At 43.1% G+C, this 17,914-nt stretch overlaps 1 protein-coding gene across 2 annotated transcripts in view; it reads left to right on the top strand.

Annotated features, from left to right (window-relative positions):
- Window positions 1-874: 874 nt before the first annotated feature.
- Window positions 875-17,914, top strand: part of NECAB1 (N-terminal EF-hand calcium binding protein 1) — a 180,649-nt gene continuing 163,609 nt past the window's right edge. For both annotated transcript variants that reach the window (XM_045805995.2, XM_087864750.1), the window contains exons 1-2: window positions 875-1,114; window positions 8,609-8,633. In XM_045805995.2, coding sequence (XP_045661951.1) covers window positions 1,016-1,114; window positions 8,609-8,633 — 124 coding nt within the window. In that variant the 5' untranslated portion in view covers window positions 875-1,015. The remainder of the gene's footprint in view (window positions 1,115-8,608; window positions 8,634-17,914) is intronic.

The raw sequence follows: 17,914 nt of genomic DNA, 5'->3' as shown, positions 1-17,914 counted from the left end.
GATGCCCAATAAACAGCGGATATTATCCTCTCCTGATGAAAGTTGAGATTCGCATTTTTGTAGCCTTCATAGAAGCCCCCAAATATTGAATAATTACCCTAGTTTAAATGCTTAAGCATAGACAGGGATTGCATTCTTTATTGTGGTTTCTATTTTGGAAAATTTCTTGCTTGAACTTTACCTGACCATCTTTCCCACAGAGCAAAAGGTGGTTTTTGTTTCGTTTGGTTTTGTTTTTCTCATTCTATGCAAAGTCCATATCCCAATCCCACATTTAAGCCTAAGAAGCCTTTTAGGTAAACACCATCTTTGTGCATATTTTACTGATGAAGAAAACTGGGGCTTAAAGATTTAACAACTTCCCAGATCACAAGATAACAGACCATCTGAGGCAGGCAGGTTTGAAACCCAGGCCTCCAAGATTCCAAAACTTAATGATTTAACCCCTACGCCAATCCAGACCCCCACTAATTGTGGCGGCCATCAAACCCGCCCACCTTTGTCGAGGGTGGGGCAGACAGGTCCTCTTGGACGAAAAGCAAAGTTGGCAAAATCAATTCGAATCTCTCTTAACTCGTGTGGTTTCCACCGCGGGGTAGGCTTGGGGGCGCCTCGACTTCGCGCTTTGGCTCTCAGGACACACGCCCTCGCATCAGTACCAGTCTGGGTCGGCTACCTCCCTGCCGCCGGCGCGAGGGTTGGGCGGGGGCTCGGGGTCGTCTCGGGCGGCGGCCAATGGTGGTGCGGGGGTCAGACTCCGCTCCCCGCGAGGGGCGCAGCTGTTGCTAAGTGCAGGGAGGAGACGGATCCCGCGCCCGCAGCCGGGGGAAGGGGGAGGCGCGAGCAAGAGCGCGTGGGAGCGCGGAGGGGGAGCGAGCCGAGAGAGACGCCGGGAGGCGCGCTGGAGCGAACGCCCGCTCGGGAGCCCGAGCCCCGCGGCATTGCGGCCGCGCCCTTGCCGGAGCCCGTGCGGCCGCCCAGCCCGCTCCGCCTGCCGCCGCCAGGGCTCGGGAGGATGGAGGATTCCCGGGAGACGTCGCCGTCCTCCAACAACTCCTCGGAAGAGCTCAGCTCTGCCCTGCAGCTGTCCAAGGGCATGTCGATCTTCCTCGACGTAAGTACCGGGCGCAGGAGTTGGGTCGGTGGTCCCCCTGCATCTTTCCTCTTCCCCCGGAGGAGGGCGGTCGGTTCCGGGTGCGGATCAGCCGCCGGTCAGCTGTTTTGCCGCGATTGCCCCCCGGCACACGAGCGTGAACTACCTCCTACCTCGCTCCCCTGTCCCTCTGGAAATGCATAGAGCAAATGGGGGAGAAATGACTGCCACTCAACTAGTAGAAAGGGTTGCCCTGCACCTGCAGCTCGGGGCTTAACAACCCTGAACGAACGGCAGAAGTTAAATTTTCCAACGGCGTGAGTTTCACTGGGGACTCGATTTGTAAATACAACAGTCTCCATTCAGGTGAATAGCGCATTTGAAAGGGGACTAATGGAGGGAGCGAACATTAACTCAACTCCTTTCTGCTGTGCCCTGTTTGCAGCCCCTTATCTCCCTGAAGCTCTAAGGCGATGGGGAAGCAGTAGAGATTGCGATGCCTCGCCACCCTTCCCCAACCCCCACGGAGAACAATTACTTTGAAAACATACTTGTTTTTCTTTTTTACATCGGTGGCCAAGACCGCTTTCATGATGATACTTTTTTCACTGCCACCTCCTCTATTTTCCCGTTTCTCTTGTTATTCTCCGTCCCTATACCTCTCCAAGTTTTAATTACTTTTCATCAATATACCTTTTGACTGTTCTTCCTTTGCCCCCACCCCCCGCCCCCCTTTTCGGGATTGATTCCCTTCTTTTCTGAGATAGTGATCGTTCTTTCTCATTCTTGATTTTCTTTTTTCTATTTTTCTTCCCTCACGGTGGGGTTTTTACCTTTACAGCAGTTTTGTTTCTTATTTATTTCTCAATTTTGCTTTACTGTCCCTTTCTGCTGTTTCTGTTCCTTATATTTTTCGCCCTGTTGCCCAGCTCGTTTCTCTGCTGTTAGGATTTGTGGTTTTCCTATCCCTCAGCTCCTGCTCCCTCAGCACCTCCGTTGTCACATTTATGCTGTCCCCTGGAGGTAGTTGCTGGCTCAAGGGGGACATTTCTGGCCCCTTCTCATTGAGGCATGAGAGGAAATTGGCAAAAGGCATTGAGGAGTGCTACGTGCTCTTTCCTCTACCCTTCCCTGAGATCGTTTCTTATTAAAATCCAGCTGTATATAAAATTAAAATACATTCATTTGTGGAGAGATGAAAATGTGAGGAAATCAACTTAGTAGCATCATAATGGTGAAGCAGATGTCATGAAGATAAGGGGGATGGGGTGAGGAGCCCTCCCAAGTTTATTTTGAATGGATTTGCTGGGATTTTTTAATTGGGAGAGAAAAACCATATAAATAATTAAATCTGGTCTAAGGCAAATGCTGTAGGTAATGCCCAGCTGTGTCTCCTGGCAGCTTCCTCCCCTCATTACCATGCAGTTCCAGGTGGGGATCCAGGCTTTCTTGGCCGGCCATCTTCCCACCAGAACAATCTGATTCCCACTCCTCTCTATAGGATTAAGGGCCTTATTCTTCCTGAGCACTTCTTTCTTTTTGGTTCTGGTCAATCAGGTGATGTTTGGGTGGTGATGGCTGGTATTCTTCTTTTTCAATCCTGCCATTCAGGGCCAAAAAGCCCTTGAGGAAACTGATCTGGGAGAAGGGGGCACACAGCACCCCTGAGAAAGGAATCTTCATGGATAGCATCAGGGTCCCAGAAACTCATGTCTGTTATGAGATCAATGGCTAAGCTGCCCTGAAGTTAATTCAGAGAGGGCAAGAGAGCCTTCCATTCCTTCTGGCCTGATCTTCACTCCATCCCCTAAGAATATCGAGTACTTGCTTCTCTGTGACTTTCTTAAAGCAGTGAACAAATCCTGGTGATACTGTAGAGATGGATGGATTGAGCTGTATAAATGAAGGTCATCCTTCTCGACATACACACTAATCTTGGCCCAACAGTTCAAACTGCTGTTAAAATAGAGAAAAAAAGAAAAAAGAAAAGAGGAAATTAAAATCTTATTTATTATTGTATCTACACGATTGTTCTCAAGCTCTGTAGATAAACAGCATCAGGTCCCTGTCCTGAAGGAACACGTATTCTATGAATAGGATACCCTCGCCTTCTTCTATCTATTTCTAGAATTTAAAAATAAATATATAAAACTGATTTCACATGAGAGGTGTTGACATGCTTGTTTGCCACTAAAATGCTAGTGTCTATTAAAAAAAAAAAACTGCCACTGGATTTTATCTCGAATAGAAAAGATTCTGTTTACACTTTTCTTTGAGATATTTTGTGAAAAATCCAGCACTCTGGTGAAATATGTGACATGAAAAAGGATTTATTACTTAGGGATTTTTGAATTATTCATTTCTGGATCATATTGCTTTTAGCAAAAATAAAATGTGAAATATAAATACATAATTTATTTGATTTGTTTTAATATATTCTAGTAGCACTGTTAAAAAAGATTGCTTTTTGAATTCTATTCAGATTATAATAAGTAGATAATAGATATTCCCTATTCCAAAGAGGAACAGGAATGAAACCCATTAGAGCCTTCTGCATCACACAGACTAATTTCCAAATTTGAGGCGAACTTTGATTTCCAGTGTTTGTATTCCAGTGCCACTGTAGTAATCAGTCCTCTGAGAAATGATTTGAACTGCTTTTGAGGATACCATTGATGACACGACTAGGCATGTCCAGCTGGTAAGAAACTAGCCATAGATCAGAAAATCAGAGAGGGATTTACCATAACTATTGGCTTTTGCTTCATTTTCCTAATGTCCAAATTAGCAACAACAATGACTATGGTACTTAATTCTAGAGGTTGTTGTATCAAGTGAGAGTTCATAGGATAAGAAAACCGAGAAGAAAAAGGAAATGAGCTATATAAATTTGAACTATTATTGCCACATCAGTGTTCCCTATTGAATGCCTAAATAACAGTAGCCAAATCCACAAATTAATACAGACACTGTTCCCTTATGAATCTGATGTCTATTATTTTCTATCTAAAAAATGAGAATTACATCTCAGTTCATCATCAATACTCTTGAATACCTACTGGGGGGCTTAGAAAACCCAGTGCTGGTACCAAGGCACGCACGCGCACCGGGGCCCACAGGAGAGGGACTGCACTGGGTGTCGTGTTCAGCAACGTGGAAGGACCAGGACCATGGCGGTTCTTTTCCTTCTTAACACCTATTCAGCCTCCTTTCCCAGGTTATTTCATTCCAGATAATAGAGAATAAACTCCATAATTTAGAATACTAGTCTGTATAGCATGTGATCCCTCTTTTGAATCTTTACATTAATCAATTCTGCTACTGTACAAAGGGAGAAAAACCAATCTTCAGATCATCCCCCAAAGCATGATAAATGTGAAGTTAGTTACAACTTCACCACTTGATGCCACTGTCTTCTCCCAAACAGTTTGGATTTTTAATTGGAAGGGAAGTGGCCCTTCCTCATTTGACTAGAGGCAGAAGTGGGGCCTGGGAGGTTCTGAAGGAGAGAGTTGATTTTACTGTTTCTTCTTCCCTTCCTTCCCCCAACCAAGCATGCACACCCGTGAACACTGAACAAAATGCACAGTGCCTGGATGGGGACTTGGGGAGAACAAGTAACAGCTTTGCTTGGCAAAGATACTGACTTCTGAAGCCCTGTACATATGCATGTATAATCATTGTAGAAGAGGTGAGATGGAAAGGGAAACATCAGAGCAGAAACTGTTTCCAGGGGCACCTGGGTGGCTCGCTTGGTTAAGCAACTGCCCTCGGCTCAGGTCATGATCCTGGAGTTCCAGGATCGAGTCCTGCATCGGGCTGCCTGCTCAGTGGGGAGTCTGCTTCTCCTTCTGACCCTCCCTCATCTCGTGCTTTCTCTCTCTCACTCTCGCTCTCAAATAAATACATAAAATCTTAAAAAAAAAGAAAGAAAGAATCCGTTTCCCAGGTATAATGATTCTGTGACCACGCTCTGTTAGAGCCATATACCTCCTATCTTGCCTAGTGCACACTAGATAATTTGAGTGAGATTGTCCCATTGGGAGAATGGCAGTTAACCCCTCATTGTCTACCCTAATTGGCCAGGCAAATACCACTCTCCTAATTTTAAGAACCTGCAGAAACAAGGGAAACTTAGTTTTAATGTTATACATTTAAAACTGTTTGTTCACGCAAGGCCTCTTCTAGGCAAGGTTGAGAAGATGAAAATGTGTGTGCTGATTACCTTTCCTCCACTCCTCATTCAGTGCCCACTCCCCTGCAGCCTCTTTCATGGCAACAAGTGGAGCTGTAGCAAAACTGCCTCCTGGAGGGCCAGGTCTCGATGTTACTCCGTGTTCTGGATGAGTGCCAACTTCCCCGCCCTCTGTCCCTGTTTCTCAGGAGTCTGGCTGGCTCATCTCATTACTTAATTTTAACTGGTACAGAGTAGGAAGCATTTAGCAAATATGAGTTCAGTAAATAGTGACTGTCAGTCTTTAGGCCTCTGAGATAACATTTGCATTTTAACACCTGGCTTCAGTAACCTCAGGTGAGAAATGAGGAGTTTCAACAAAGGCCATCAAAGAATAGCTTCTGGGGTAAAGTATGCTATTTGATAATTCTTAAATTGTTGCAAAAACACAGCATAACCTGTGCATTTAAGTTTTAATTCTGACCATAATATTTATATCTATTTACTAACTATCCTGTGGAACTAACTGGTAAGATGAGCCAATCCAGATGACTACGGAAGCATAATGTAACGAACTCAGTTTTCACCTGCAGTATATTTTTTTATTAGTCTGTGGGCTCAGAGGCAAAATTTGCTGCAGAGACTGTTCTGTTCATATTTAATTACAAAGAACTGTCTTAAAGAAAGCTACTGGCTTAATTTAATCACTAAGAGGCTGAATGCTATTTAAGACAGTTCTTTATGAAATGAAATGTTGGAAGTCAGGAGTCCGAGTCTCTGGTGTGTGGTTATTCCTAGTCTAGTTGCTCATAAGGGCACAAGAGAGCTTGAAATAGAAGCTCAGAGTCTATTAAAGGTAGGAATCAGGCTGCGTTTCATGTCTCCCCGACTCTCAGCTGGGGCTTCCTAGTTTCAGAGGAGAGGAGGAAGCTGGGTATGATGGAGAGATGGATTCCCAAAACCCCCACTGGAAATTGCCTCTGTGAAATAAAAAGAATTTATGTCTCATTCTGCTCTAAGCATAGACGCTCTTATGACTGAAAGCAGTTTTCTTACAATAATTACATAAATTTAGTTTATAAAGGAGACCAACTGATGCACACAAGTCAGGATGATACATATCTGTTGTTGGAAATTTTTCATAGGTGAGATTTTTATTAATAATGTTAGTATCATATAATAAACACATTATAATAATAGATTTAACCATACTTCCTCTTCGTGAAGTCAATAGAAGGAAAGAAATGCTTATATAGTAGAAAGCAGTAAAACTTCATAGTAAAAGCTGTTGCTCATGTTTCAAACTTCCCACCAAGAATCGATGACCTAAGTTTAAGAGTATCTCTGGTTACTTAACCTAACTGTGTATTGCTCGGAAAAACGATCCTCAAGTGCCCCTTGCGTGTGATTCAGGGTTATCTTTGCAATATGATAAAGGGACGTTTCCTTTGGTACTATATATAACATAGCTGTGTGTTATATTATCCAGATTTTTTTTTCTGTCCATCTAGAGTATCAGCTAGGGCTAACTTAATTGTTGGAAACAGAAAGTAAAATAACCCAAACTATCTTAAGATTTAAAACAATAATTTATTGACTCCTGTAAGGAAAAAAGGAGATCATCTTGTCAGGATGGGTTGATCAGAAGCTCAGAGAATGTCATCAGGATCCACTTTCTTCAGGCTCTGGATGGACACTGCTTTCTTGAGGGCTGGTCATATCCAGGTTATATGTTGTGTTGATTTCCTACGGCTGCTGTAACAGTGTCCTGCCCGCAGAGTGCCTTAACCACCAAATGCGTCTCTCAGGACTGGAGACTAGATGGGCGCCATCAAGGTGTAGGTAGGACCTCGCTCCTCTGAAGACTGCAGGGGAGAGTCTGCTCGATGCCTGTCTCCTGGCTTCTCACGGCGGCCAGTCCTTACACTCCTTGGCTCGCAGCAGCATCACACCAATTCTGCCTCCGTTATCATATCTGTCTCTGCTTCTCTGAATCTCTCTTTCCTTATAAAGTCAAGCCGGTAAGATCTTTTCTTACTTTGATTACATCAGCAAAGTATTTTCCAACAAGTTCACCTTCACAGCTACTGGGGGTTAGGACTTCCACATTTGTTTTGGGGCAACACGATTCAACCCATGATGGATGTAATAACAGAAGGGGAACAGCAGCTTTTTACCTGTACCTTCCTAGGTTCAAAGTCAGCAGAAGAAAGTGTGTCTCTCTTGACAATTCAAGCAAAACCATGCCTTTACTGTGCTCCTGCCTGAGTAATCACTGTGGCTGGAGAGATGTGACACCCTGTTTGCCAGGCCCAAGTGCTCTGTCCAGTTCTCAAGCTCATGGGCCAAAAGTGGAGAAAAGACTGGCTGCCCGGAAGAAAATTTTGAACTCATTACCGAAGATACCTGATGGCCAAGCAGTTCTTATCTATCGAAGATAATACAATTAATGCAAAGAAGTAAAGTAAGATTTAATGTAGACACGTGAGCTCTATTTATCCAGTTTATTTTTTTGTTTCTATTTATTCCCACTTTATTGAGATATGATAGACTTACATTAGATTGCATATATTTAAAGTGAAAAGTTGATGAGGTTTTACATACACATATACCTGTGAGACCATTACCATAATTGAGATAATATACGTACCGCTCCAAAAAGTTTTCTCGTGCCCTTTACTAATGTCCTCCCTGCTCATTTGTATGCAACCCTTAATCTTCTTTCTGTCACTACAGATTAGTTTGTATTTTCTAGAATTTTATATAAATGGAATCATATAGCAGGTACTTATTTGTGTCTAGGTTTTTACTCAGCATCATTACTTAGTGATCCATCCAAGCTATAGTGTGTATTAAGAGCTCCTTCCCCTTCATTGCTCACTAGTAGTCACTGTATGGATGTGCCACAGGTTTTTTGTCCATTCGCTTGTTCAAAGACACTTGGGTGGTTTTCAGTTTCTGATTATTCTAAGGAAATATCTCATTTGGGAAACCTTTATTTAAAATTGGAATTTCCATGGGACACCTGAGTGGCTCAGTCATTTAAGTGTCTTCCTTTGACTCTGGTCATGATCCCAGGGTCCTGGGATCAAGTCCGGCGTCAGGCTCCTTGCTCAGCAGGGAGCCTGCTTCTCCCTCTGCCTGCTGCTCCCCCTGCCTGTGCTCTCTCCCTCTCTCTCTGTCTCTCGCTCTCCCTCTCTCTGGCAAATAAATAAATAAATAAAATCTTAATAAATAAAATTGGAATTTCTTTTATTTACTAATGAGCGAATTATGTGTGAGTATAATGTTCACTGCAATTGCAAAAAAAGGTAATAAAATTTTTCTTTTTTCTCTTTCAGATACTGAGGAGAGCAGACAAAAATGGTAAGACCAAAACCTGCAGTTTCTATTTATTGATCTCTTACCTCTTAGATCACCTTCTAAAGAATAATATGGTAGAGAGAGGAGAACCCAAGCAATCGATACATAAAATGTCAGCCTGTGGTACTAATAAGAGTTTTAGGCAAGTTTGTGGCTCCAGATACTCATGAGACGTTGAAAGAGGTACTTATATTTGACAGGAAGATGCAATTTATGCCTTTGAAGTAAGCAGCTGTCATAGCTCCGGCTTTCCCCTTTTATGCTTTAATTTTAAAGTAATAACAGCTCCTATTCATTGAGTGTCTACTGTGTGCCAGGCATGGGGCCAAGTGCTGTGAGTTACTTCTTGGAGTTAATAAGATACAGATCTGACACTTGCACCCCGGGTCTGCGTGACCCCGACGTCGAGGCCGTGCGTGCTGAACTTCAGAGTGGCCTCGGGGGCTACAGTTGCACTTGAGGGTGGTTACCTGGAAGCCTGCATTGCTAGAACTTACTTCGCTCCACGGCTCTTGGCCGTCGGTCTCGCGTTTGAAGTGTATGTGCTGCGACCGATAGTCTGCAGAGACGGAGAAGACTGGGAGGAAACAATTGTTCTGTCAGAGGAACTACAATTTAAATGATGCCTGCACAAAGTCCAATTATAAGCTGTCGTAAGCAATATCTTTTGACTCTCATCCCACTACGAATTGTGTTCCATAGAATACCGAATCGGGGCTTATTGAGTTTATTTTGCTGCCGTAGGACAAGTACATAATAGAGCTATATTCTTGGCAAGACTTCCTTGACAAATTTAGGAGACAAAGAGTCCTTTCCTTTTCTTGAAATCGGATTTCTTATCTGTGGGGAAGGATTACAGGCAGAGTCCAGATCTGACACTTTTAAAAACATTTGTTGTGGTCTAGTGAGCCCTTAAGCAGTCAGATCAAAAAAATCTTGATTGGCACTATATCGCTTTTCACACAACAGAAAATATATTACTCCAAGAAGCTATAAAGTACTGTCCCAAATCCTGATAATATTTCACTGTGCCTGTCCATCAGAATGTTTTCCCAAACTATGTTGCAGGGGTTAATATATTATCAATTCAAAGGGTTTTTTCTTTTTTCACCAGAAGGACTTGATTAATTTTTAAGACAGTTATGATGATGCTATCATCTTGTCTCCTCATCCTACTTGCTGGCCTTGCGCCTGACACCCAAACCCAGTGGCGCCCGAAGCACAACCAAAGAGTCCACGCCACCTGCCTCGTATTTCAGCAGCCATTTCTAGTTCAGACAGCCTTTTCTCTCTCTCTACCCAAGCTCCTCATTTTCTCAGGCTACACCTTCCTTTCCTTGGACCCCAAAGTCTGATTGAGGGTCATTATTACCTTTGAATATATCACTCTTCTCTCCATCAAAACGTACCTCTTTGGTGGCCTACTATCATAATCCACAGTCATCATAAAAAGCACCTAAAAAACCAATTCATGATTTATTGGAGTTTATGATAATCTCCTAGGTTATGCTATGAAGAATGGTCCCTGGGACTGGGAGCCCTGTGTGGGCCTATTCGGTCCCCAGTTTTTTTACCTGCCTCCTTCCCACATATGATACCCCTTGTCTCCTCGCTCCGTGTCCTAACGCCTAATCCTAAAATTCTGTCAAAGCTACCTGCCCTCTGCTCTTATTCTCACCGTCTTCACCATGCATCCTCTGTTGCAGCTCTCTGAGGGGATTCTCTGAGCGTCACTCCATCTGTCACACCTCTGTGCTGTCCTTGCTTTGCCTTCCACCTGCTGTATCCTCTCCCCTCTTAGCTGGCTTGAGACCTCACATGTATTCCTTGCATCCTGCTCAGAAGGCGCCTTGTCTGGAGAGCCTTCCCCAGCTCCCCTTGCAGGGCCCCGGCCTCTATCTGTTCTCGCCACACTCTGGCTTGTATTGATTATTCCCTCTGGTAAGGACTGCCGTTGTTTGCTGGTGATGCCACTCTCTGAAGCCAAACTTGCCTCTCTAGGGCAAGGAGCTTGTCTTATGAATGGCTACTGTGCCCAGCCAGTACTGGGTGCTCAGTGGATGTTCACTTAATGAATTAACAATGATTAATGACCTTTTCCTCTGTTACCCATCTCCCTTCTGTCTATCTACTCTTTCCCCTGCCTTCCATCCTGCTTTATTCTTCTCCCGCATTCTCAGTGTGAAGTGAGGGGAGGGCAGAGATAGGCAGGCCTGAGTTTAAATCACAGCTATGCACCTAGTAGCTCTGTGGCTTTGGGAAAGTAACAAACTCTTCACCCTCGGCTCTCTCATCTACAGAATAGAGGTAATAGCATCTATGTATGTCATGGGGTTATTATGAATAATCAATGACGTCACAGATGTAAAGTTCCCAGGGAAGTGCATGGTACACAGTAACAACTTACACCTGCTTGTTTTGGGGTTGGGATGCCTTGGCTAGTGGATACATTTGGTGACATTCCAGTCATTTCTATTTCAGTGTTGAGTGCGAAAAAGACTATTTACCATACATGCAGAATTGAGAAAGGGAAAAAGTATAGTGGATAATCTAATGTAAATGAGAAGATACCAGCATAAAAAAAACCCATCTTTCTGAACCATGTGTTCATTCCATTCTGTATTTGCAAATAAACAGCTGCTACATGTACGGGATCTCTGGGTAACAGACCCTCATATGACAGAATCCCTTATGGGCTGCGTAACTGGGGATGGAGTAACAACGGGAATAAGAGGTCATAAGCAGTACGATACTCAGCTTACCAGAGTGCAGATGTAGCTTCTGGGGTCTATCTGAAATGAGAGAAGCTGCTGGAGAAATGGGTGGGAAAAAAAATACATGATAGCAATTAGCCATAATAATGGTGTCTTAGACTCATTTGGTTTTGGTGGTGGTTCTAAAATCATAGGCTAGAATTCTAGGCATAAAGACAGACCTCAAAATAGGATTAATTAGAAGAGATGTGAGTGCTTTGATCTAAAGAGCCCAGAATTAAACCTAAAAATGCAAAACTCCTGAGAAAGCTTACTTATATGCAGGTTGAATGAAAATGGAAATGATACATGGGTATTTGTAAAATTTGCAAAAAAAAAAATTTAACTTTAGAAAAAGGCAAAATGAAAAAGCTCATGGTAAGTAATAACAGCATGGGTTGCTTTTGCTGATGTGCCCTTGCTAAGATCTGCTGCCGTTCTTGACCAGCACATAGGTGGGCTGTATGGGTGGCTCTTTTTTTTTTTTTAAGATTTTATTTATTTATTTGGCACAGAGAGAGACAGCCAGCAAGAGAGGGAACACAAGCAGGGGGAGTGGGAGAGGAAGAAGCAGACTCCCAGCGGAGCTAGGAGCCCAATGTGGGGCTTGATCCCAGGACCCTGGGATCACGCCCTGAGCCGCAGGCAGACGCTTAATGACTGAGCCAGCCAGGCGCCCCTGTATGGGTGGCTCTTCTAATCCCAATGAATGACTGATCTCTGGAAGAGATGGTCATAGCTCTTCTCGGTGGCCTTTGATCTGTTCCAGCAGCCTGTACATTATGAATCTGTGAGCACAGAGGGTGTGCGTGTTTCACATAGCACCAGGCCTGCAGTGCTGATCAAAATGCGTCAGAGGAAGGCAATTATCATACGGTGTCACTCACGTGTGGCACATACAAAGCAGGGCAGAGAACCGTAGGGAAAGGGGGGGAAAACTGAATGGGGAGTCATCAGAGAGGGAGAAAAACCATGAGACTCTTAACACTAGGAAAAAGGGTTGCTGGAGGGGAGGTAGGTGGGGGTGGGGTAACTGGGTGAAGGGCATTAAGGACGGCACGAGATATGATGAGCCTTGGGTGTTACACGAAACGGATAAATTATTGAACACTACATCTGAAACTAACGATGTACTGTAAGTTGGCTAATCGAATTTAAATTAAAAAAAATTCACAACATTCATGCTCAATAAATACTTGCAAATCTATTTGTAAGAGGTGCGTTACCAACAGTCTGATACTGAAAACTGAAGAAGAAACACAATCATACAGATCAGTTAATCAAACTAAGCATCGTTGTTATTCATCTGTTGTTTATTAGTTAATAGTATGAGCTAAAACCCTAAAAGTTCCACCAAAGACAGCATTAGAACTAATGAATGAATTCAGTAAAGTTGCAGTGTACAAACGCAATATACAAAAATCTGTTGCATTTTTATATACTGTCAATGAACTATCAGAAAAAGAAATTAGGAAAACAATCCCATTTATAGTTGCATCAAAAGGAATCAAATACTAGAAATAAATTTAACCAGCATGGTGAAAGACTTGTACGGACATTAATGAAAGACATTAATGAGAGAAATTGAAAAAGACAGAAATAAATGGAAAGATATTCCGTGCTAGTGGATTAGAAAACTTAATACTGTTAAGATGTTGATAGTACCCAAAGCGATCTAGAGATGCAGTGTATTCCCTTTTAGAATTTTGGCAGCATTTTTCAGAAATAGAAAAACAATCTTAAAATTGGAACATAACTACATCTGGCATTAAGGACACTAATATGGGGGCCTCTGGGTGGCTCAACTGGCTAAGCGTCTGATTCCTGTGATTTGGGCTCAGGTCAGGATCTCAGGGTCATGAGACTGAGCCCTGCCTGGGGCTCTGCACTCAGCACAGTCTGCTTGGGATTCTCTCTCTCCTCTCCCTCTGCCCCTCCCCCAACTCTTTCTCTCTCAAATAAGTAAATAAAATCTTTAAAACATAAAACTAAAAACACTAATATAAGAACAATTGATGTCGAATTTGTGTTTGGGAATATTTTGAAGATCTCATTGGACCATTACATAACCTATATAAATAGATTAAGTAGGAATTGGTAAGAGCCTTTCAGTGTAGTCGCCCAAGGTTTGCTTTATTCAATTAACATATACAAACAGGACCTCAGGTAGAGGCGTGAAACACAGGTTCAGGAAGTGGGAGTATTTTCCCTGAAATACGGGGAAACTTTCAGAGTACCACCCAGAGGTCTGTGATTCCGTGTTTCCTGCATCTTGGTAACAAGATGTGAGCTACTGAGTCAAGCATCCCCAGCCCCACACTGGGCTCTAGAGCCTCGATGATCTTTTATTCAGGGATCCTAGCCCCAAATAAGGATGAGAAGATGAGAAACTGGGCTCTGGAAATCAGGATTATTGGCATAAGGCTGATTTTTATTTCATAATTCATCACTATTTTCTCAAAATGTTTGGGAACGTCAGTGTAACTGAGACTCAAGTAGCTAATTACAGAGCGGGAGGGAGCAGACATAGCACAATACTCGTGTTTGCTCTCAGGCACACGCACGCTTGCAGCCTCTCCAACGACGTACCTACGGGCTTGAAGGTCCGTGCAAAGTCTAGTGAGAGCGATTTGTTGAAGAAAAATCTGGTGCCCGAACAGCGACCCTGGAAGTGGCTCATCAGGCATTACAGCACGTGGGAGTCCACGAGGGCAAGTTCTGACTGTAATAATTTTTTTAACAAAATAAGGAAAAACAAATTTTCTATTTCCACAGTATGTTTTTTTCCTAAAATATAAAGCAGTTTCACTTCATAAATGTGTTGCTTTTCTGCCAAAAGCAGAAAACTGTGAAAATTCCTATCTTTACATAGCTGGGCTATCAGCTGTCATAGAGACAAACAGAACGTCTATTCCAATGACTGAGCCAGTGACACGAACGCCAGGGGCAGCCAGAGGCTCAGGAGTGAGAGCCTGCTCTGAGAGCCGGTCCTGCCGTTTCTAGAGCAAACTGTCTACTTCAGCATGGTGTCTCTACCGTGCGTGCTGTGATCCAGGTTTACAGATTCGCAGCCCAGCATTCCTTTCCCTTTCTGTTCCACCGCGAATCATGTCCTCTACTCCACCTAGACGTGGGAGGCATACGGCGCTGTATTTAAGCTAGGCTTGGCAGTCAGATGTCCTGGGTTCAAATCCCAATTCCTTTCTCCATGATCTGAGCACGTGACTTAACTTCCTCATCCGTAAAATGGGAATAAAAGCAGTGCCTGTCCAAAACAAAACAAAACAAAAACAATACTTCTCTCACAGGTTGGTTGAATGATTGAAAGAGATAATACAGATTTCTTTGGCAAGGAGTCTGGCCCTTAAGAAACTACATAAGCGTTACCTATCTTCATTTTTTAAAAAGATTTATTTATTTATGAGAGAGAGAGCACGTGGAGGGGCAGAAAGAGGGGGAGAGAATCTCAAGCTGACTCCCTTCGGAGCACGAGCCCAACACAGGGTTCGATCTCAGGAGTTTGAGATCACGACCTGAGCCAAAACCAAGAGTCGGACGCTTAACCAGCTACACCACCCAGGTGGCCCCTGCCCCATTTTCATTTTTTATCCTAATGCTTATTCTTATTTGGTGGGACAGTCAGTCATAATGTCCCACCCACCCTCCCACTGGTGCTGAACTGTTCAGCTGGGCAGTGCCCAGATGTTCTGGCCATGATGACCTCGCTAAGCCCTCAGCTGCCCTGCTGCTTGCCCTATCTTTGCCATGGTCATTCAGCTTTTCTATTGTTGGAAACCAATAATCCTAATATAATTTCTCATGTGTGCTTTGAGTTGGCCCTATATGCCCCAAGACACCCTTTGGGTTCTATACTCCAACATTGAAAGAGAAGGAAACTGAATTCATTTTTATTCATGGTTTTTAAATAAAATAGAGAAATTAGAAAAGCTGAAATGTATGTTATACCTTCAGTATCTAAGGTTCTCCTTAAGATAAAAACTGTTGCAATTCTGGATTTTGTTGGCTATGTCTTCATGATACCAAAATGACCAGTGGGTCAGTGTATTCCTTTAAAAGTAGAAATATTTTGATTTTTTTCAACAGTCATTATTTACACTGTTTTTTAAATGTTTTATTAGAGCTAACGAGAACTATGCACAGAAATTGTAGCGTAAGGTTTGGAGCTAGAAATCGTAAATTCTAGTCTCAGCTCTCCTACTCTTCCTCCATCTTTCTCTCTTTCATTCATTCAACTACAACCAGGCAGTGCGCCTATTTGCCAAACCCTATGTTAGGCACTAAAGATACTAAAATAAATATGGCTGAATTAAAGTCACTAGAGCGCACACACACATACACACACAAACACACACTTCAAGAAATGGAATGAAGTTCAGTTAAAGTTCAAATTCTAGAGGGGAGATAAGCGTGAGTTAGAACATACTTGTACACTCTAATAAATGCTGTGATATAAAGCGATACCAGATCCTATATTGGAGCAGTCTTCCTGTAGTGTAAATCTGATACTGTCACTTCTCTGTTCAAAATCCTTCAGTTGGTACCTGTTTGTTACAGGATAAAATCCAGACTCCTGAGCATGGTGTCCCAGCCTCCTCGCCCTCCATTGTCTCTGAAGGACACTGCCTCTGGCTCCCCCAGCCCTCACTGTCTAGACAAGCACAGCTTTCTCTGCTGGGAATGACCTTCCTCCTTCTGCCTTCAGCCTAATTTCTCTCTCCTAGGAAGCCCCCTCTGTTTGGTTTGGCAGAGAACGGCTTCGGAGTCAGGGGTTGATATGTAAACTAGTTCTGCCACGTGCAAACTGTATAACTTTGGGTAGGTTCTTAAAGATCCATGTTTGGCTTATAGGGCTGTTGTGATGTTTCAATGAAATAACACAAAGTACCACACACGACAAATACACACTTAGTAAATATTAACGTCTTTGCCTGACCACCCACCATTCTCTCATCTATAGTTTTGCGTTTTGTATATAATACCGTTTATCGCATTGTCCTGAATAGTTTATGGGTGTGTTCCCTTACCTCCTGTTAGATTGTAAGCCTTTCGAAGGCTGGGAGCGATACATTTTTGTATACCTAGCGATTAATATGGTGCTCGATTTAGTGTTAATATTTCGTAAACGTCTCTGAATTGCTACAGTACCGTAGAGGAAGGTAGTGTAATCCTGCCTGCGGTGCTGAGTAAGCCTCCTCTTGAGCTGTAATTCGTCTGAGTAGGTACAGGTTAGATGGGGGCAGGTAATTCCAGGTAGAAGGACAAGCGAGTACAAAGCCACGCAACGTGAAAAGTTACATACGAATTAGTTACTGAACACAGTTTCTCGGTTTGTAAAAATATATATTGACTACCTACCGTGTTCCTATCTGAAACCACACGATCCCCGCTTGCTTCAGTCGTTTCCCAACTCAGGAAACGGCTCCGCTCTTCGGCGGGTGCTCCAACAAAAAGATCCAGAGGCTTCCATGATTCTGCTCCTTCTCTGATGCCTCCACATCTAATGCGTGAGTAGGCCCTGTTGGCTCCACTGTTAAAGGATCTTCAAAACCAGATCTCTACTTCCAACTCTCCCCGAGGGAAAGCCTTCCTGAGCTGGCACCTGGACTGCAAACCCCTCCAGATTAGAGCTGTCGAAAGCTTCAGTAAATCCATGGCAAAATAACAGATACGAAACTGGAGTTTATATTTTTGAATGTATTAACAGCAACAACTTGCTAATTAATCAAAAATGTTTAAGAGAGATGAAGGTGTTTAATGGTATGCCATACTTAACGGGTGGGGGCAGGAGGGTCAGATTTCTAGTTTCTGGCTTGGGTAAACTGGGCGGGTAATGAGACTATTATTTGTGATGAGAATGTCTTACATAGTAAAAGTTACTGTTTTGTAATATTGGGGTCACTTTTAGTTATGAGAGCTTACTTACAAATATCTGTTGCTGTTAACAAGAGACATGTCTGTCTTTTTTCCTTAATATTCTAAAATCATGCATAAATTATTAAAAATAGAATAGCTTGTACATTACTAAGACCTATGAGAAAATAGGTTCACACTCAAAAGAAAATATTACAGTAGGGGCGCCTGGGTGGCTCAGTCGTTAAGCGTCTGCCTTCAGCTCAGGTCATGATCCCAGGGTCCTGGGATCAAGCCCCACATCAGGCTCCTCCACTATGAGCCTGCTTCTTCCTCTCCCACTCCCCCTGCTTGTGTTCCCTCTCTCGCTGGCTTTCTCTCTCTGTCTAATAAATAAATAAAATCTTTAAAAAAGAGAGAGAAGAAAATATTACAGTAACTACGGTAAATCACCCGACCCGAGGATTACTATACGCCAGACGCTCTGCTAGGCATCATTTTATTTAATCTCTGTGACAGTCTTATGAGGAAGATAATACCATTATCCCAATTTCACCAATAAGTAACCTGAGGCATGGATAGCTTAAGGTCACAGAACGAGTAAATACAATTTATATCCAGCTTCCCCTCTAACATAAAAGCCCTAGTACTTAGCTCAGA

The sequence above is a fragment of the Ursus americanus genome, chromosome 9 (genome assembly GCF_024610735.1).
Source record: "Ursus americanus isolate L20-20 chromosome 9, mUrsAme1.1.p, whole genome shotgun sequence".
NCBI classification, from domain to species: domain Eukaryota; kingdom Metazoa; phylum Chordata; class Mammalia; order Carnivora; family Ursidae; genus Ursus; species Ursus americanus.
The sequence above is the reverse complement of the archived record's forward strand: the minus strand, read 5'-3'. Positions and strand labels throughout refer to the sequence as shown.